This window comes from Seriola lalandi, unplaced genomic scaffold (genome assembly GCF_002814215.2).
Source record: "Seriola lalandi dorsalis isolate HSWRI2012SDOR001 ecotype SW California unplaced genomic scaffold, Sedor1 jcf7180002054449, whole genome shotgun sequence".
In the NCBI taxonomy this organism is placed as follows: Eukaryota; Metazoa; Chordata; class Actinopteri; order Carangiformes; family Carangidae; genus Seriola; species Seriola lalandi.
Genome location: NW_019525002.1, coordinates 134,807 through 156,034, shown reverse-complemented (window position 1 = coordinate 156,034; position 21,228 = coordinate 134,807). Strand labels below are relative to the sequence as shown.

Below are 21,228 nucleotides of genomic sequence, written 5' to 3'. Positions count from 1 at the left end.
ACACACACACACACACACACACACATATTAAACGCGTATCTCCCAGATGAGGGCTCCAGTTGCGTGTCGTCGCTCTCGGTGATCTCGGTTAGTTCATTTCTGTTCGGTCTCTGTTTCCCCTCAGGTTTGTGTCTGGACAGCAGGATTGGGGATTGATTATCGTTGCCTTCTTGCATCATTTTCGCAGCCCACGCCGTCTGCAGTCAGTTCTTCATATTCTTACTCACCGCTCATTTACATGACTCCATCCACGCCGGGTGATTTTTACTCAGGGGGAGGACAGCGTTTCCTGCGGTGCTTGAAATGAATGGTCGCCACTGAATGACAGGATACATGGAGCAAACACAAGCCTGCGCATGTGACAAACTTGTGCAAGGTAGGGATAATAGTAGACTCCAGAAACATGTGCACATATTCTGTATTGCCACTGCTGAAACCAAATCTACCCTATGCACAAACGTGCAGGGAGCTTCATCAACTGTATTTATTTTGAAAATGGAGGAATTATACATCTTGTTTAGGGGTTACACTCCCATCTTTGCATCGCTCACCTGAGACCTTTTGCTAAGGAGACAGTTCACTGGGGATTAACCTGCTGCTTCGTTTAATTAAAGCTTGTCTGAACAGAAAAGAAACTTGACACCACTTTGCTTGTGTGTTGCCTCAGATGTAACTCCAGTGTGCATGTAATGCAGACTCTGACTCATTCCTTCACCACATTCACTGCACTACTGTCCCACTACAAAATGCTCAGCTCCACATTTGAAAATGTCAATGACAATTGACAATTAGTTGATGGATGGTTCTCCATGTGTCTTTTAGGGAAACCCTCGGGAGGTCCCAGGAGAAGATGGCATTCTGGAGGAGAAATACTAATGTTGGTAAGACAAAACTTCCTTTATTCTTTATCCATTTTCATGTCTTTTATACAACCAGGTAAAGTTTTTTTTTTTTTTTTCAATTAAGAACTGGTGAAGAGGACACCATAAAAACATTGTTTCAGCAATGAATAAACAACATAATACAATGTCCAGTAAATGAAACTCAGGCTATGGTTTTTAAAATATCTTCAATCATGTAACTGGTTAAAATTGACTTGAGGCGACAGACCTTGTGTCTTCCTCTCTCAGGCAGGTATACTCCTCATCCTGTCCTGGTGCACTGCACTGGTTTAGAGAGAGAAAATAAAACTGTATACAGCAGCCTCTCTCTGTCTTCCGCTCTATGTGGGTGTGTGTCTGTGTGGTCCGTCTCTTTCTTTGTGCTTTACAGGGAGGGGATGAAATTCAATCATATTTCAACCCCTCAACTATTTGTGTTGTCATCCTTTTGGGGGGAGAGAAGTTCCGCAGCTACTGAAACTGCTCAGCTAAAAGCTGTATTGATGTTAGACTCATGACGAATATGGTTTGAGTTTTTTCCTGAAGCCGCTGCGAATAATTTCACTGCATGACCTCCCTGTAAGATGTTCAGACTTGCAGGCTTACTCAAGAGTCTGTTGAAATTTCCAGTAAAATAAAGAAAAAGCTCTTTCCAGAAATCAGATCAGAGATAACTTTTTGCTGTGGTAGAAAAATAATATTGAATTTATACATCTTCTAATTGAATGTTTAAGCAGACCGAAGCCCTTGGACAACAAAAGCCTTTTTTAAATAATTAATTGTCATAGTAATTGATAGCAGGATGAGAACAGTCTGTTGTGTGAGAAGGTCTATCCTGTTGCAGCTCTCTGCATGTGTATTATGCATAATTCAACAGTGATTTAACCTCGTTTGGAAACAACAGATCCAGCTCCCTCAAGCATTGCTGTGTGTGGAAAGACAGTGCGCTTTCACAAAATATGTCGTCATCTCGAAGGTGTATTTTTTTTATATTGTATTGTTTGTGAGTTTATATGTTACCTGCTGGAACTGTTTAAAAAAGCATGGCCAAGCATGATAATGACGCCTAAAGCATCACCTTGATGTATGAGCCAATAGTTGAATGACAAGGTTGTAATTGCGGACGAAGTGTTCTGTTCTTGGCTAGAAAGGACAGGCTCAGACAGGCTCTTCCAGCTGTGGTTCATCAAAGCCATGAAGAAAGAGGTGTTATTTGAAGCTTTTACTTACTCAGCCAAATGTCATGGTATATTCATGCCCATCATAACCATGTCGTACGTGGGATATGACATGATGAGTGATGCTGTGTGGAAGAACCATAATAGTATACCAAATGCCACAATAGTAAACAAGAGCGATAGCTTTGAATGTCCACAGAGAAGTGGAACCAAAATGAGATGACAAAATGTTGCGGGAAGTGTGTGATTATGACGTGTTACTGAATTCCAATAAGTGATGAGTTATTGATAAGTTTCCAAGTTGTTACATACTGAGCTTCAAAGGTGGCGGGCTAACTGTTTCCCCCTGTGTCCAGTCTTTACGCTATGATAACCAAACTGACTGCTGGCTGTAGCTTAACCTTTACCGTTCAAGCATGAGAGCGATCCCAATCTGTTAACTGTCAGCAAAAAACAAAATGTTATACTTCTCCATTGTTGTGAACTATTGCCATGATGATGTCATCAAGGTAATTTTGGATTCGCTTGAAATTTTAAAAAGCCAGCGTCACAAACTAGATGAGTGGAGTTTGAAAGGAGGAAGCATTTAAGTGACGGAGAGGGTCTAATGAAAGACACTAACAAGTGGAGTAAGGGGAACATAAGCTGCAGTGCTTTTGGAGGTTGCACTATAATAGGGACTAAAATTTGGATATCTTGGCTTCTACTCCTTCAATTGTGATCATTCTTTTTAAATTTAGTCACTTGTGAATCCCTTTGCTTTCTGAAAGTGCTGCATAAGGTTTACCCTTTAATAAAAATGTAGGGAGTGAATCTGTGTCTGAAGTGATTCGAACCTGAGAGGGAGACACTGAAATCACAATAAATCACGAAGAATAGGTGAATATCCTGCTCCAATCAAAAGCTGACATTTTGTCTCGTCATAGCAGGAAAAGCACAGGTGTTACCAACATTAACAATGGCTCTTTCTGTTCAGGTTTCCCAGTAAGTTATGACAATGTCAGGATCCTGAAACTAAAGCAGCTAAATTCAGCCATCATTCATTTTAGGTTTTCTCGCTGTGATCCATCAAAATATCTTCAGTGAAAAAGGCCGGATGGCAGGTGAAATAACAAGAGACTGACAAGAGGGCAAAAAGGGTGAAAATGTTTTGTATAAACTGTAAGAAGAAAATTCAGACCTATTTCATTACAGTCCTGCCCATTTATTAAAAGATACAATAAAGATATACTGTATATATTTGCATTCCCTGTGGAAATTAAAATCTGCATTGTTTCAAAGCTTCTACATCTGATGAGATTCATTCTGCCTCAGTGGATTAAAGAAAAGCCCATGACTACGTGGCTGTGGTGCAGAGACACGTATGAGGATCCCCAGTGGAAAGTCTCACTGCTAGGCACATGAAAATTCACTTTATAACACCTTACAAATTGTATTCCACGCACTAGTATTTTAGTGGGATCTCATCTCACAAAACTAAACAAAATGAAATGTTTAAATGCACTGATACCAGGAACGGGCCTGTGTAAATCTCTTTCGGACTATGTTTGATGTTTTGTTATAAAGAAGTTATAAATAGTGTGATATTAAAAGAGAAAGAGAGCTGTCATCTCTTTCAGGTTGATGGAGTTGTAGTCAAAGGGTGAAGATAATAGCAAGTCACAAGCGCAGGTGAAGAGAATACACAGAACATAGCTTTCTCTTACAGTCTATATATGAAAACCAACAAAAAAATGGTGAAAACAGAGGAGAAAATAAATCTGAAGTATTGCATTTATTTTATTCATGTGTAATTTTATCAACTTGTTGATAATGACAGTGTGTTCTCTGTGTGTAGAGAAGGAACGCCATGTAAAAGCCAATGCGCGGGACTACAATGACAAGTTCTCTTATGCCGTGAGTAGACCTTAACATTGCTTTAGGTTCACATCAGCCACAAGTTCAGGCTCCTCAGTGCTGTTTCTAAACATGTCTGTCTCAGGACAATCACATCAAAACCTCAAAGTACAACATCTTCACCTTCCTGCCCATCAACCTGTTTGAGCAGCTCCAGAGGGTGGCCAATGCTTACTTCGTAGTGCTGTTGATACTGCAGGTGAGAGAGACTGTGTTTGTGGGGAAAGATCCGCTGTCTCGTGTAGTTTTCCTGAATGAGCGAGTGGATTAACCTGGACTTTTCTTCTCACATAGTTAATTCCAGAAATATCCTCTCTGTCCTGGTTCACAACCATCGTGCCTTTGGTGTTGGTGCTGGTCATCACGGCTGTCAAGGATGCCACAGATGACTATGTAAGTTCATCTGTTTTATATTTGCAGCTCCTGTTTCATCCCCCATGGAAAAAATTGTTAAACCCTTTTTTTTTTTAAATCTCAGTTCCGACATAAGAGCGACAAGCAAGTCAACAACCGCCAGTCTCAGGTTCTCATCAAAGGAAGGTATTTAAATGTTTAGCCGCTCCTTAAAGCAGATTGATTGATTGTACATACTGTATATGTTCAATGACACTTGTCCAGATTGATTATGACCTTTTGTGCTTTTTGTTTTCCAAGTTTGCAGAATGAGAAATGGATGAACGTTCGAGCAGGGGATATCATCAAACTAGAGAATAATCAGTTTGTTGCTGTGAGTAAACCGTGCGACTACATTGTGTGCCATGCTAATTCATTTAGAGAGGAATGCCTTTTTTTATTTAGTTGCATCAGCTATTAGAGGAAGTTTATAACAGATGAAATAGTTGGAGAAGGTTGACGATTAAAGGTCTCTTTTGGGAGATTCAGAGGCTGCTGAGTGATCTTTTACAGGTTCAGTGGTGCAGACATTGATTTATTGCCTTTTCTCACCACTGAGAGTTTCATATTGGTTTTACACACAGGCTGACATCCTCCTTCTGTGTAGTAGTGAGCCCTATGGACTGTGCTATATTGAGACTGCAGAGCTAGATGGGTAAGTGCTGCACTGGTTATGTAAAAAGTAAAGATTTCTACAGTTCTATGTCACCACAGAAGGATTTTCTATTCCCATTTGCCGTCACAGAGAGACTAATCTGAAAGTCCGTCAGGCCTTGACCATCACCTCAGATTTGGGAGATATTTCTAAACTGATGGACTTTGATGGTGAGGTGATGCTTGAAAAATTTATTTTGACAGTTGTGCAACAAATTGTATGTGAACTCCTCAGGCTTTCTGCATGTGGCTGTATGTGATTTTTGTTGTATGAACGAATGTCTATGATTTTTTTTTATTTTTTGCAGTAACAACTGTTGTTGCGTGAATCTCTTTCTACTGTATTTCTCAGGAGAAGTCATTTGTGAGCCACCAAACAACAAGCTGGATAAATTTACAGGAACATTATTCTGGAGAGACAATAAATACTCTCTAGATAATGAAAAAATGCTGCTGCGTGGTTGTGTGCTCAGAAACACTGAGTGGTGCTTTGGGATGGTCATATTTGCTGGTATGATGGTTTTATTTTGATGCTTTCATTCACCACATCCATTAGCCTTGTCTGTATGTTCTTGTGTATTTCTTTTTTTTCCGTTCATGTTGTCACACCGATGTTTGTTTCCTGTTTGTCGAACAGGGCTGCAAACCAAACTGATGCAGAACTGTGGAAGAACAAAATTCAAAAGGACAAGTATTGACAAACTGATGAACACTTTGGTTTTGTGGGTAAGTCCAACACCCCCTCCTCATGGTAACTTGCACGGTGCACTTTTTTGACTATTGCTGCCCACCTGCACAGGTGTTTTCACTTATTCCGGTTAATTAGACCTCTACTCAGGGGTTATGTCAGGTCAGTTGTACCAACACAAATGAAGAGTAAGTTGCCCCCTTCTTAATGGGTGCAACAAAACTAACAGAGTGAGGGACATGTCAATCAAACATAGTCTGTGTGCACCCACACAGACCTGAGAGGAAGAGGTCAAATCAGACACGGTAAGTGAAAACAACTGTGTACTGTGAGTGAATACTATGAGTTATAATTGATATGATGGTCACTTGTGTAAGACACATCTTTCAAAATGATTCTGTATTCCAGATCTTTGCCTTCCTCATTTGTATGGGAGTTATTTTGGCCATTGGAAACAGTATTTGGGAGAGTCGGATTGGCAGAAACTTCCAGGTGTTTCTGCCGTGGAACCAGATTCAGAGCAGCGCTGGTTTCTCTGGCTTCCTCACCTTCTGGTCCTACATCATCATCCTCAACACTGTTGTGCCCATCTCACTGTATGTCAGGTAAGGTCAAGGAACATATAGTTATTTTCCAAGGTCTAAAATGTCAATCATTTTACTTTGTTCAAGCAGTGGTCATTTTATTTTGAAAATAATTCTTTCAATTAGGCAAATGATTTCCTGTTGGGAGTTGTACAGTAAAATGTATGAACCTTCCTTCAGTGTGGAGGTTCTGCGTCTCGGACACAGTTACTTCATTAACTGGGACCGGAGGATGTACTACAGACGGACGGACACCGCAGCTGAAGCTCGCACCACCACCCTGAACGAGGAGCTGGGCCAGGTGGAGTTCATCTTCTCTGACAAGACCGGCACCCTCACCCAGAACATCATGGTGTTCAGCAAGTGCTCCATTAACGGACAGACGTATGGTATGGTATAATACTCATCCTTTTCTAAAGTCAGTCTCTTACTAAAATTGGAAAACAGAGAGAGAAAATAATATTTAATTCAAGCATGGAATTTCCCACTTTACAGTGTTTTTAAGTGGCTGCGATAAGGCAGACACCTCCATCACACTAGTGGAAGACCGCAATGACTGGCTGATGTTCAAAAATCTGTCAAAACTGTCACGAGACACCTTATTTTAAATCCTGCAAACCCAAACTAAAACAATTGCATCCTATTGTTTTTAAGTTAGTTTGATATTTTTCTCATGGCGAAAAGGTTATTTCAGAGGTCTGCCAATACTACCATGAAACACCATAATAAAAACACTGGATTACTATAATTATGTTTGCTTATGATGGTCAAACGTAATGTGTTTCTGTAATCTTCGACTCATTACATCACCTGGTGATCTCCTAGGTGACGTCTATGATGAATTTGACCAGAAGGTGGAAATTACAGAAGTAAGTAAAGCTAAACAACCAGAAACACTAACTCTCTAACGCCGTCATATATAATTATTACATTTCATTTTCTTAATCTCTAATGTCGCTTCAGAAAACATCCTGTGTGGACTTCTCCTTCAACCCTCTCTGTGACAGAAGGTTTAAGTTTTACGACAGCAGCCTGATTGAAGCCATTAAACTGGAGGATCCTGCAGTGCAGGAGTTCTTCAGACTGCTGGCTTTGTGCCACACTGTGATGCCAGAGGAGAAGAGCGAAGGTAGCACACACACACAGTCCAGGAGATGTAGCAGCAATAACAGCAGTTACTCAGTTTATTAAAGTGTTTCCTGTCGGATGTTTATGTTAACATGAAGGACATTTGGTGTACCAGGCCCAGTCGCCTGACGAGGGAGCGCTGGTCACCGCAGCGCGAAACTTTGGGTTTGTCTTCAGGGCTCGAACCCCCGAGACCATCACAGTGTGTGAGATGGGACGAGCTGTCACCTACCAGCTGCTGGCCATACTGGACTTCAACAACGTGCGCAAGAGAATGAGTGTCATTGGTTAGGTCTTCACTCATAACGGCAACGCTCAAGTTCACTCCGCAGTTCTTAGTTGTCAACACAACTTTTCGTGCACATTAATAATCTAATAATCTGTTAATAATGCCATGAATCAAATTCAACAGTCATTCTATTTCTCTACTAACTTCTCATTTAACATATTTGGTCCCACTTTCTGATGAGACACCATTTATACAAGGTTTATAAGCTGTAATTAATGGTTTTATCACTTGTTAATAAATCATTAACTAATGCTTTATAGAAGTGGTTCTTAAACCCTTTCACTTCAAGGTGCCTTAAACTGACACAAATTAGACCACGGACCCCCACCTCATAAGATTTTTGCTTTTAGGAAGTGTTTGAAACCCATGACCACGTGGCAATCAGTACCAAATCTTTATTTTCAAATAGCATGAAGTTTCAGTTTCTACGTACATGTGTGCATCTGTTTGCGGTCTGTAATGCTTCTGTGTTGTTTAATGGCTGATAAGATTTGATCAGAAAAGTGATGTTGTTTGTTCCTGTGTCTTATAGTGAGAAATCCACAAGGCCAGATCAAACTTTACTCCAAAGGGGCCGACACTATTATCTTTGACCGGCTGGATCCATCCAGTGAGGACCTCATGTGCACTACGTCAGAGCATCTCAGTGTAAGTGTTACTTGATTCGATAACTTGACTGTGCACTATGCACTCTCCATCTATATTTATAGCCTCAATAAAATCTAAAAATCAATGCACCACACAAGGTTACCAAGAACATCAATGTGATGAGAGTGGTGATAGTTTCATCAACATTTCAGAAATGGTTGGATTCAGATTGCATTAGTGTCTCTACTGAGAACATACTATATAAGTATTGAATATCGAGTCATCTGTCACAGCTGCACCGTAGATGCTACTATTATTACACAAGTCATAGTGCTTTATATTGTTGCACACCAGAATTTGAGATTGCTTCCCCTGCAGGAATTTGCTGGAGAAGGGCTTCGAACATTAGCTCTGGCCTACAAAGACCTTGATGAAAATGATTTTGAAGTTTGGACAAAGAAGCTTCTGTTCGCCAGCACTGTCATTGAGAACCGCGAGGATCAGCTGGCCGCTCTCTACGAGGAGATTGAGCAGGGCATGAAGGTACAATTGACATCCTTTTGTTTAAATCCTTGAAGCCATCAAACTCATTTGGCCCCTGCAGACTGACTACTGCTCTGGTTGAAGCTTCTAGGAGCCACAGCAATAGAGGACAAACTCCAGGAAGGAGTCCCAGAGACGATCGCCTGTCTAAATCTGGCTGACATCAAGATCTGGGTCCTCACAGGAGACAAACTAGGTAACGTAATTCACCTAAATTATCTTATTTACCAGAAAAAGAAACTGGTGCTTTAATAACAAGTTACCCACACTACAGAGCTGTAAACTGTGTGTGACGTTTCAGAGACCGCCATGAACATCGGCTACTCCTGCAACATGCTGCGAGACGACATGAATGAGGTGTTTGTTATCTCTGGCCACACACTGCTGGAGGTGCAGCAACAACTCAGGTGACACATAATACATTTACATACATTATACACGTCTCCTCACACAACAGGCTGATCGTTTAGTGTAAACAGGTTGCAGAGGAAATCTGCTGTGCCACTGTGTTTATGTACTAAAATCTACTCGTGTCTAAAATATTAGAAATTCTGTGCGTATGACTAATATTTTATCCAGCCAACTGAGAGAATACTGTACAGGCTTGATGGATTTTAGAAACAGACTCAAGGTGTATGTTAACTTGCTTTTCTCTCTTGTCAGGAGTGCAAAGGAGCACATCCTCAGCCTGAGTCGAGTTAGCAGCGCGGGAGATGTCGAGAAGACAAATATGCTTGCAGATGACTCTGTGTTTGAAGAAACCATTATTGCAGAGTACGCCTTAGTCATCAATGGACACAGTTTGGTAAGATACTCCGATATGTCACGTTATATGAAAGGATAACTCTATCCTCTGTCACATTTGTTTTTTTTTTCCCATGCTTGTTTTTATTTTGGTACAAACACCTGCAGGTGTAACTAAACGGTGGTAGTGTTGCTGTGTGCTGAGTCTTACATCTCTGTGGCTGCAGCTGACTGTGCTGAATCTGTAATGAACAGAGAGCTGCTGTGCTGCTCAGGGCCCTCAGCTCTATTACAGGTTTTTAATAACATCCATTTCCTCACAGGGGAGCTGCTCCCTCGCTGTGCCTTGAGTAGTGTGCATGATGCACAACAGCTCGGTGGACATATTACACTGAGCTGCTGCTTGGTGTTGCCTCTGCAGGGGGTTGATGTTATAGGACGGTAATGATAGGCTGAACGGGTGTGATGTGTGTGTTCTCCCTGCAGGCTTATGCTCTGGAGCCACAGCTGGAGCACGTCTTGCTGGACTTGGCGTGTTTGTGTAAAGCGGTTATCTGCTGCCGGGTCACTCCGATGCAGAAAGCTCAGGTGGTGGAGCTGGTGAAGAGGCACAAGAGGGCGGTCACACTGGCCATAGGAGACGGAGCCAATGATGTCAGCATGATCAAGAGTAAGTCACAGGATCGTCATAAACCCAAGAGTCTGACACATTGAAACAGCCCCTCAGTAGCAGCAACATGAAGCACAGCCTCAGTTTTGTGTCTCTCATGTATTAGTCACAGAGCTTCTTCCTTTGAATATATATATCTATATATATATATAGATATATATATCTGATGATGTTCATTTAACAACCAAAACAATCCTCCAAGACTCTTCTAACTGTCTGCATAGGAAAATAATCTGTTTCCTGTCACATGGAAAAGATTCTTTAAACAGTCGTTTACTTGTGTTTACAAAAAGAGCAATGACATATGAATTTCCAGTGAACTGGATAGGAAATCTCAACTTGACAAACAGGTTAAAATGTTTTTCATTGTGTAGAAACAGAATGTTTTTTTTTTAATTCACATGGTTAGAAGAGTCCTAGATGATGCTCTACATACCTTAATAACCGCAGGAAATGTTGTTAAATGACTTGCTGTTTTTTTTCCAAAGATTGTTGTGGATATTTTTTGGGGAAAATCAGATGCTTAGTTCTCTAGCTCAACTGTACACTGGCACAAACTGGGACTACATGAAGCATTGCAGCAGTGAGTTGAGCTGAAGCTGCTCTGTGTCGTCAGGCTCCGCTGACACTAAATCCATGATGAAAGTCTGCAGGTCAATAACTGAAGGTCAATAACTGTCACACAGTAGAGACTAATTCTGTTGCAGTCAGCAGCTTTCTGTCTCCTCTGTAGCTGAAACCTGGACAGGCAATAAGAGTTTTTTTAATTTCTTTGACCACATAAATGTAATATATACTCATAAACATATCTGTTTCATTTACATCTAGAAAATATTTTTGTGTGTTTCTCAACTCATCAGAACTTAAAAAAGGTTATCCCTCGTATTAAAAGATCTATCAACCAATTATTAAGTGACATTAGGTATTAAATATATATAATATAGATGATCCACACTGTGTATTTCTTCCCCAGCTGCTCACATCGGTGTTGGCATCAGTGGTCAGGAGGGGACGCAAGCTGTTCTGGCATCAGATTACTCCTTCGCTCAGTTTCGGTACCTGCAGCGGCTCTTGCTGGTGCACGGCCGCTGGTCCTACTTCCGCATGTGTAACTTCCTGTGTTACTTCTTCTACAAGAACTTTGCCTTCACGCTGGTCCACTTCTGGTACGGTTTCTTCTGTGGTTTCTCAGCTCAGGTAAGAACAACTTTGACATATCATGAGGCCTGTCTGCTCTTTGAAAGTCTATCGTTTTTGTGTTGAGTGAATGATGTGTTTACTGAAACTGTGCTCTTTCCTCAGACCGTTTATGACCAGTGGTTCATTACCCTCTTCAACATAGTCTATACATCTTTGCCAGTACTCTCAATGGGACTTTTTGATCAGGTAATAATGTTTAATATGTGGTGATAATACAGCAGTGACTTATATATAGTCAATATCAAATTACCCAAATCTTTTTGAAGAAACTCTTCATTTCTAAATTTGGACTAAAGTCCATTTACTTTTTCAAGCTCCTGAGCCATCTTACGTTTTTTGTGTTTGTTTTTCTTTTCAAGATACTGTCAAGTCATGCAGGTGAATATTTTATTACTGTACACCTCTCTTACTGTGTCATGATAAATAAACCTCACATGGTACCTTATTATCTAACCCTACTGTTGGTACTGCACTAAATTCAACTTATGTGTGACTGGAACCTCAAACCTAATCGACCCTAACTCACATCAATATACAACACTGTATATTGTTCATATGTCATCTTCAGTTGCTAGTTCCACCAAGCACTAACTAACCTCAATACCTCACTTTTTCCCTAACTATTATCTAAAATATTTATAAATTACACTCGCTTAACACTCATGCTGTCTCTGTTTTCTAAAGGATGTCAATGACCAGAACAGCCTTCGCTACCCGAGCCTGTACAAACCCGGCCAACAAAACCTTCTATTCAACAAGCGCCAGTTTTTCCTGTGCACGCTGCAGGGGATGGGCACATCATTCCTGCTCTTCTTCATTCCTTACGGAGCCTTCTCTGTCATGGTGAAAGAGGACGGCTCCCACTTCTCTGACCAACAAGCATTTGCTGTTACCATAGCAACATCCTTGGTTATTGTCGTAAGTGTTCAGGTAAGGGTAAAAAAACAGATAAGAAATATCTCTGTTGATAAGAATGAATAACACTGTAATTTTGTTTATGATGCACGTATCTGTTTTCAGATTGGACTTGACACACACTACTGGACAGCTGTCAATCACCTCTTCATATGGGGGAGTCTGACTGTGTACTTTGTCATTTTGTTTGCAATGCAAAGCAATGGCATTTTTGGCATCTTCCCAAGTAATTTCCCATTCGTAGGTACGTTTGGCTCAGTGTGATAAATGTAAGGAAATAATGTTGATGAATGGAAACTGAGCACAAGTAAATAAAGGTTTGTATTTTGTATTTCCTCAGGCACGGCCCGTAACTGTCTGCAGGAGAAGAGTGTATGGTTGGTCATTCTGCTCACCACTGTGGTGTGTGTTGTGCCCGGCTTAGCAGTCAGCTTCCTGAGAGTAGATCTCTTCCCAACTCTAACAGACAAGGTACAATATAAATCAATATCAAATCAGCTGTGGAAAGTCAAAATAGTCCAGTCAAAGTCAGAATAATGAATACGCATCTGTGAAACCTCATCTGTGAACTTTTCTTCTTTCCTAAGCCATTAATCACGTCATGATGCTCCAGATTTATCTTGACACTTTGATGATGGCCTGTACTCACTGAGCTGTATTTAGAAAAACTAGCTTCACCTCAATCCGCTACAACAGTAAAATGCTACTTACACATTGATGTATCAGTATTGACAATCAAATAATGTCATATGTAATAATATGTCAGTCACAGTGGCCATTTTTCTGCAGAATGAGTACGAGTGTTACTCATGTGCTAAATTTAGCTAAAAATACTTTTCCATGATTTAAACGTCTTTTTTGATTATTATGCAGGTCTACGTTCTATATTAATACTGTTGAAGAATCAAAGTACTGCTGTATTTCAACAGGTTTGTCACCTACAACAGTCCAGAAAGAGGCAGGGGCCTCAGGAGCGGAGCCTGAGGCGAGTACGTAGGACGAGCTCCCGTCGCTCTGCCTATGCCTTCTCCCACCAACAGGGCTACGGAGAGCTGATTACCTCAGGCAAAAACATGAGGACGAGCACAGTGTCTTCTGCTCGCTCCCCTGAAAGAACACTGCACAGCACCAAGTGGATTGAAAGTATGTTAAAGAGAAAGAACGAAGTCTCTTGCATCGCTGAAAGTACAGGAGCACCGGAGAGCAGCAACAGAGCAATACAGACTCCATAGCAACTGCACGCAGACTGAGCTCGACCTCTAACAGATACTATGTACACTGTAGGACACCACATGCATGGAACCCAGAGACCAAGCACAAGGTATGAGTGTCTTTCATTTGGATGAATTTAAACTCAAATCCAACTACACAGATGTACCTCGTTTTTTTTATTAGTGTGATTCATGTGGACACTGTTGAATGTTAAAAGCCAATTAAAACATGATCATGTAGAAGAACCACTTCTTAAAAAGCCAACTGATCGAAAACAGATAAAAGCAGAACTTTTTAACCTGCATCATGCAAAACATGTTTAATTTGCAATCTTGACAATAGCAGGTATATTTTAGGACAATATTATGCATGTGTTGCAAAAGTTAAAGAAATATTTGTAATCCTGCATTAACTGATCCAATTGAGTCTTAAAGCAGTAGGTGCATTCATTTAATACTATTTTAATAGCATGTCCTTGTCTGATTAATAAAAATGGTTGGCATTTTTGGGCACCTTGAGAGAAGCCTTTACCAATTTCAAACAAAGTTGTAATACAGAGGTGACAAAAGCAAAGGTAAAGGTGGCCACAAGCACCAGTAAGAAGGTTTATCAATAGAAAGTCTGTGGAGCCTATGCGTTAAAGCTTTCATCTCATCCTACATCCGAAGTGCTAACATACAAGTGTTTGTGTAAATACTTAAGTAAAGCTGCTGAATATGATGATAAGCACAACTTAATTACTCGTTTAAATTTCTCATTACATTTTGCTGTCTCCATAATTTACCATATGCCATTAAACAAACTGGAACCTCAAATGGGATTTATGATGCTTTGGGCATTTGTGGACAAGGATGTGCAAGAGTCGTTCTGAGGTCTGTTTTCCCTGTGTTGTGCCTTGTAGGGTTCTTGTTAAAAACAATCCATCGTTTGGATTTAATGTTTGATGGTTCTTTGAGTTGAGTTAAGAGAAAGAAATGTGTGAAACTGGAATGCATGGCTTAAATCTGACACCCTCTCGAAAATGCTGTTTTAAACATTGCACAGTTGCTATGCAACATGTGAATGATTATTGTCAAACTCAATTTCAAATCACATCACAACATAAATGTGTTTCTAGGCTACTTCCCCAAAATAAAAAAATACAGTGGGAGTCAGTATGACAAACCTAAGGTATTTAAATGTGATCAGAAAGAGTGAAGGAGGAACGCTGGGTGAGATATGATGTAATAAAGGCCCCTGAACAGATTCAAATGCAGAGTGCTGCAGTCACATTCAATACAGTACATTAGCATGTGCCTTAGACCACCGAGCCCCCGCCATCACTGCTCTCTAATGGAGTGAAGATTGATCTTGTGCAGAAGCTCAAGGCCAGTGTGTGATCCTATAACCAGGACTGTCTATTCTGATTTCCCAGTGGCTTTCTCTCTCTCTCTCACACACACACACACACACACACACACACACACACACACACACACACACACACACACACCTTTAACACAACACAAACCAGTCACACTGTAACAGCCAAAAGAAACATGTGATGCTATTCCACTGATGCACATGTAAAAATATTTATTCTTGATGATTTTTGCCCTTGTTAATTAAATGTTGATCTCAAAAATGTTAATAAAAGATGGATGAATGGATTTTATAAAGCACAAATTAAACGTTTGATTGTTCATTTATTTGCAATCTTATTTTGTTTATGAGAAAAGAGTCTGAGGTGAACAGTGAGACGTTCCATGCGTTGGATGTACAAAAATCATTACAAAACCCCAACATTCATGATTCATTCATAAAAAACATGTTTTTAACACAAAAAGCACTTTCCCTTTGTAAGAAATCATTTTTGGCCCTTGTATTCCAGAAGAATCTATAAAGTATAAAGCAAATACCAAATTAAGGTTACGTTTTGTATTATCTTGTGTAAGTGTAAGAAAAAGTAAAAGAAAAAAACCCCCATTTATTTCCCCGCAGCAGTCTATTCGAACCTGAATCATATTTGTATCAACAGCTTTCTATTAGTGTGATCCATTTCACTCCTCGAGGAAAACGGCAGCTCCTCCACCCGGCTTTGATACAAACAGACTTTTTTTTTCCATCGCTGCTCTGCGTGGATCGGGGAGGTAGTAGGCTTCTCTCACAGCTTGTAAGAAAGACTCCACCCTCTCACTGGGAACCATGGAAACCGCACAGCCGCCCCAACCTGCCCCTGTCAGCCGGGAGCCCACAGCTCCCGACTTCCTGTAACCAAGAGAAACAAGAACAAGCTCCATGTTTCAGTACACTATCAGTGTTTCCAGCCATCAGTAGCTTTAATCATGTGATCATACATTCATACATTTTTTATGTTATTTAATATTTTCATATTTAGTGCTAGGTTACCAAGGTAACAATACAACTATATAAAGTCCATTACTGGGGAGAAAGGCAGACCGGGCTTGTATCCCCCAGGTGAGTGTGTGACTGTTGAATGATGATCTGTAAATATGTGAATATATGAATGTACCTAATCTGAGAGAGAAAGTGATGATATTGAATTATTTTATTGAGACCGGGCTTGAATCCTCCGGAAGTGCTTGTGAGCAAATAAAAAAAAAAAAAGTCAATGAATCAACACCGGAGCTGTCTGTGTCTCTCTGTTGGAGTCAACCAGTCAACTGCCAGCCGTTACTTGCCGTTGTAAACTGTGTACTCGGTGTAGTATATACTCTGTATAATTAGTATGTATTATGGGATTGGGATGCAACAAGTGAGCCAGAATTCACAATACCAAGACCTTGTGACCGAAGCAGCTAAGTGCAATTCAGCTACACTTACAAATGACTCCAATTTACTTAAAGTTGGCTGTTGAAAAAGAGATATTTTTTGTCAGTTAAATGTATAAAATTGCATTGCCTGATATCTCATCAATGTCTCTGCATCATTCTGTCCTGGGTGTAAATCTGTAATGGCAGTGGGTGAAGTGAGATTTTTCTGTACTCACAGACAGATGTCCACCAGTTGGTCCAGTTCAGTGCAGCTGCACTCATACAGGTCTCTGCAGCTTGCATGGCTCTGGTTCATCAGGTCTCCCAGCAGCCGTATGGACTCGGCAGGTTCAGAGTCGCACACGGTCTTAAACTGCAGCACCCGCGCTGCCTCACCATACACGTGCTTGGCTCGCTGGTGCAGCTTGAAGTGCGTCACTGAAAGAGTTTGTTAAATTTATCTTTTATTACATAGTAACATTTAAGATATCATTACATTCGACTGATACTGAGGTTTGGCAAAATATACCATCACTTTTTAATCTTTAAAGTTCATTTACAGACAGGAGAAAAAAACAGATGAGTATGGTGCAATGCAATTAAGTCTAGGGAAATACAGATATCACAATACTGATGTAAGAATATGTCACCCAGTTCTATGGTGACATAATGAAGGCTGCAACTACCTATCATCTTCATTATCCATTATGATGATTATCAATTTAAAAATGTTTTAGTCAAGCAATAAAAATATATATAAAATAATAATAATGAAACAAAAATAATGACAAATGCCTATTACAAGTTACCAGTGACCAAAAAAACACAAAGATTAAATGTACAAGAATATAAAACTATGAATAATAATAATTAAAGATAATTTTGAGGGATTTTTGTTCTGACCAAAAACTAACCAATTATAAAAATGTAATCAATTAATCTTCAAATCTACTAATTGACTAATTGTTGTTGTTGTTGGTGTGCTGTTGCTCACCATGCTGAGTGTTAGCGCTCAGCAGCTCTGTGGAAAACTGCTCGGAGGTGATACCCAGCACCTTGCAGATCTCCTCTCGGCTGTATGGCTCAGGATGCAACACCTCATCCACCAGAGCCAGCATCTCCTCCAGGGAGGCCTTCAGCGCCGTCTGGACCTCGGCCAGCTTCAACAACCTGCTCGAGTCCAGACCCCTCGCCTGGGCCAGCATCTGAGTTCACACCAGCCAGGACATTTTGTATCAAGTTTGATGGAATATTACACAGTTTCTACTCACATTTAAGCATGTGAGACGTTTTACAACTCTCTCCACTTTAACCATGATGATATTTACACATATTTACTTGGTTTTTGGAATTTTAAAATATCGTTTTTCCCCTTTCACATAAATCACCCCTAGAAAATGAGGTTGAGAACCAGGGGTCGGGGTCAGCGTACCTTTGTGGCGATCCGACACTCCACCACACGGATATTGAAGTGAGAAGAAGCAGCTTTGTTCATCTCTACGCAGCAGTTGGAGATCACAAACACGGCCCCGTCTGGGAGCTTGACATCAGTGGCCCGCAGAGGCTGGAACTCTATCAGCTTTGCCTGAAAGAAAAAGTTTTAAAACTGATGAAACAAGCGGTCAACTGCTGCCTACATATAAAATTTACAACAAAGCATAGTGAATAAATCATTATTCAAGTCACTACATGCATTTATTCTTACATTGTTTTGTATATTAATGGTTTGGATGAAAAAATGACTGATGAACTAGCATCACTTGTTTGACCTCATGTACAGGAGGGAAAGCTACATACAGTTCCTCTTTCTGCCAGGAATGAGATGGACTGGTCCATGCCACCTCCCTCTGTGCCAATGTAGCGCTCACATTTGGCACATATCTCCGCAAGGGCCACCTTTAATAATGACAGATATCGACATTAGCATTAGTTGTTTTCTTTTACACAACATTCCCTGACTAAAGCAATGCAAATATATAGTGTTTTGAAAAACCAATGCTTCAATTGTAAGGCATTTTACCTTGGATAGAAACTTCTGATTCGCCTCCGTTGTTACAAGGCCAGCACAACAAACTAAGGCGCTAGAACTGGACAGACCAGAGCTTGGAGGAATGGTTCCATCGACAACACACAACATCCCTGAGAGATGTGCAATGCCAAACTTCTCCTGGAAATGAAAACACAGCAGGAAGGTTCATTACATAAACAGAAACAAAACTAAACTATCCTTTTATTACAGTACTACATACTAGATTCTTCAGTCTGCCCTTGTCATGAATGAAGAATAAGAAGGACAAAATACTTGTCTTACCTGAATACCTTTAACTCCACAGAGAAAATAATAATGCCACTTTGGATTGTCTCTGTCAATGGCAATGTCCTCCAAACATGACACAGTGAAATCCCTGCAAAGTGAGAAACAACAAGCATTCAAAGAACAGATAATGATACTCTACATGCATTTTAAGCCCCTAATTAATCACACAGGCAAATGTGAAGGTTCAGCCAGGATCATGAATGTTAAGTCTTACTTGTATTGAGGATTTGTGTTGGCCAGCTGGATCGTCCCTGAACTGTTCACTGACACAGCTGCAATGATACTCTGTTCAATAGCCATTGGAAGCACAGAATAGCCACAGTAATCAATGTGCTCTCCTGTTAAATATCAGAAATATGAAAAAGAGATATGTGAAATGGAGCCTTTAGATGAGACGAAATGTTTCAATTGACATTGGTTTAACACTTGTTACGAATATTTGAAGACTAAATCTGGTAATAGCCAATATTCAATATCTTTAAATTTGATTATAAAATTATCCTCAGATGTTTTTCTTGAAGGGTAGTAGATCCTCTCACACAGTATCTAAACACTGAAACCATTCGCTAATAGAAATAATTAAATTCCTTTTGAAAATACAAAACACATTGAGCAGTTGGACAGTGAATAAAAATGTGAGGGTAAAACCGTATTTCATCGCAGATTTTAGGAGCCTACCAACTGTTGTGGGGTAGCTGTGGTCTAGGAGGATCATTATATCATATCATATATTGTACAATTTTCTAATAAGTCACCCTTTTAAATTGGTTTATATGTTGTAAATGTTGGCTTTATTAGTGTAGTCTTTTACTAATGATCGGTTAGCATAGCTAAGCCGTTATTACGAACAGATTTTGGGTGCTGGGTTGTAATAATACATGAATTTCCCCAAGGGGATAAATAAAGTTTCTATCTATCTATCTATCTATCTATCTATCTATCTATCTATCTATCTATCTATCTATCTCTCTTTTGCAGCTCTTTAATTTTTCAGAAAGCTCCATGGACAGTTTGACTTGTTATCTTGTGAAACAGGAATACATGTATAAATATAAAGCGTAAACTCCAGTCAAAGGGAAACTTTGGAAATCCAAAGGTTGCATTTATTAAGACCTTAAAACTGATCATTACAGACATTACTAAACAACTCTTTAACTATCAATAATGCCACTAGTTTTAACCATTTAAAAAGAATGCCTTAGAAAGTGCCCATCAGTCCTATATGCTAAATTTCACAAAAAGGCTACATCAGTCTACTGTCTAAACCCACTTAAACCTCCTATGCAAAATTAAGTTACCTATTAGATTTACCCTTCCGGGTGCGCATGCATAGAAGAGAGGAGCTTCTCCATACTTTGTTTCAAAGGTATTTTTCAGGTTTTGCAGCCTGGGAAGAAAAAATAAGTAATGAAGTGATCAATCATTAGACAAAGAGTAAACTTCTTTTCCTCCTCTGCCTCCCTCGGCACATAGTACTAAAACTCACCTTTCATTTGCAGTAATCGCAGTCTTTAACTTGGGTGGATTTGTGGCCATTTCTGCCAGTTTAGAGTAACTATGAATGGATTTCTTGTTGTCAGACAGCAGAGCTCAGAGCTGGTCACATATCCTGGCCACGATCAGCTGACTATCACAAGAGGATCCCGGATGCTAAATCGCTGAACTGCGGTCAGTTTTAAAACAGGAACTCGGCTCGGTTTAACGTCGGTAAGTTCCTGTTTATGACAGAGGAGCTGACTCTGAAGCAGCTGAGGCTGCAGCGGCATAAACACGGAAGAGACAAGAGGGCAGGGGGGCGGGTTTAACACAGTTCAACCAAAGCACGTCTTTTTTAGAAACTCTATGTGTTATATTTATATTTCATTATATAATTTGTCACATGTTTATAATATGTACAATGTTGTCTAGAATTGCAATGCACCATTTAACGAGCTGTTACCTGGATGTCTGTATGTTCCCAATGTTCAATGAAAAGAAGAAAACAAATGAAGATGAGTATTGTATATCATATATATTGCTTAATTCTTATCAACATATTTTTTTTTCTTTTTCACTTCTCTGTTATTCTCTTGAAATTGTGGTTTAATGTATCTTAACGTATGACATTTGTAAAGAAAGGAATAAAAAAAAGATAAGAGAAATAAATAAATAGATGTCTGTTTGACGTTGTGTTCTAACCCTTGTTATTTTAAATTTTCTAAATAAAGTTAAAGTTAATAAATATGAACTCCACCGTCCATCCACACATCTGGTTGGTCTCTGAATGTCAGACTCCCACACAAGGTAACGTGATGACTACACTACCCATAATTCCAGAGATTTTGTTACTATGGAAACGTGGTTAGCATCACAGATGCGGGGATGGCAGAACGACCAAAAAAGCTGCTTCTCGTAATGGCAATTGCCGCATGGGTTTCGTTGACACTGAATACATATTAAACTGATGTATACGTGGTGAAAAGAAAGTTTCAAAAACCAGTGTGTTTGTTTGAGAGAGAATGTGTGTGTGTGTGTGTGTGTGTGTGTGTGTGTGTGTGTGTGTGTGTGTGTGTGTGTGTGTGTGTGTGTGTGTTTGTGTTTAAGACCTGCTGTGGT

General features: G+C 39.9%; 2 protein-coding genes and 1 long non-coding RNA gene across 3 annotated transcripts; 2 read left to right on the top strand and 1 right to left on the bottom strand.

The window, feature by feature from the left end:
• The first annotated feature begins 771 nt into the window (after nucleotides 1–771).
• atp8b4 (ATPase phospholipid transporting 8B4) lies at nucleotides 772–15,182 on the top strand. The gene is made up of 27 exons (XM_023411121.2): nucleotides 772–881; nucleotides 3,897–3,955; nucleotides 4,041–4,154; nucleotides 4,250–4,348; nucleotides 4,434–4,495; nucleotides 4,610–4,682; nucleotides 4,933–5,003; nucleotides 5,094–5,173; nucleotides 5,355–5,513; nucleotides 5,640–5,728; nucleotides 6,099–6,295; nucleotides 6,455–6,663; nucleotides 7,100–7,143; nucleotides 7,238–7,403; nucleotides 7,501–7,689; nucleotides 8,224–8,339; nucleotides 8,658–8,822; nucleotides 8,907–9,018; nucleotides 9,124–9,229; nucleotides 9,486–9,627; nucleotides 10,053–10,236; nucleotides 11,210–11,433; nucleotides 11,539–11,622; nucleotides 12,121–12,366; nucleotides 12,457–12,595; nucleotides 12,692–12,822; nucleotides 13,281–15,182. The coding sequence occupies exons 1-27, from the start codon at nucleotides 800–802 to the stop codon at nucleotides 13,581–13,583; spliced, it is 3,645 nt and encodes a 1,214-aa protein (XP_023266889.2). The 5' UTR covers nucleotides 772–799; the 3' UTR covers nucleotides 13,584–15,182.
• Nucleotides 15,183–15,228: 46 nt separating this feature from the next.
• On the bottom strand, nucleotides 15,229–20,306 carry galk2 (galactokinase 2). The gene is made up of 10 exons (XM_023411120.2): nucleotides 20,120–20,306; nucleotides 19,932–20,020; nucleotides 18,848–18,971; nucleotides 18,628–18,721; nucleotides 18,337–18,483; nucleotides 18,114–18,212; nucleotides 17,749–17,901; nucleotides 17,311–17,521; nucleotides 16,553–16,754; nucleotides 15,229–15,810 (listed from the first exon to the last, which is right to left on the bottom strand). The coding sequence occupies exons 1-10, from the start codon at nucleotides 20,167–20,169 to the stop codon at nucleotides 15,603–15,605; spliced, it is 1,377 nt and encodes a 458-aa protein (XP_023266888.1). The 5' UTR covers nucleotides 20,170–20,306; the 3' UTR covers nucleotides 15,229–15,602.
• On the top strand, nucleotides 17,514–18,001 carry LOC147818840 (uncharacterized). The gene is made up of 2 exons (XR_015437551.1): nucleotides 17,514–17,597; nucleotides 17,711–18,001. It is a non-coding gene; the product is annotated as an uncharacterized LOC147818840 (long non-coding RNA).
• Nucleotides 20,307–21,228: the final 922 nt, after the last annotated feature.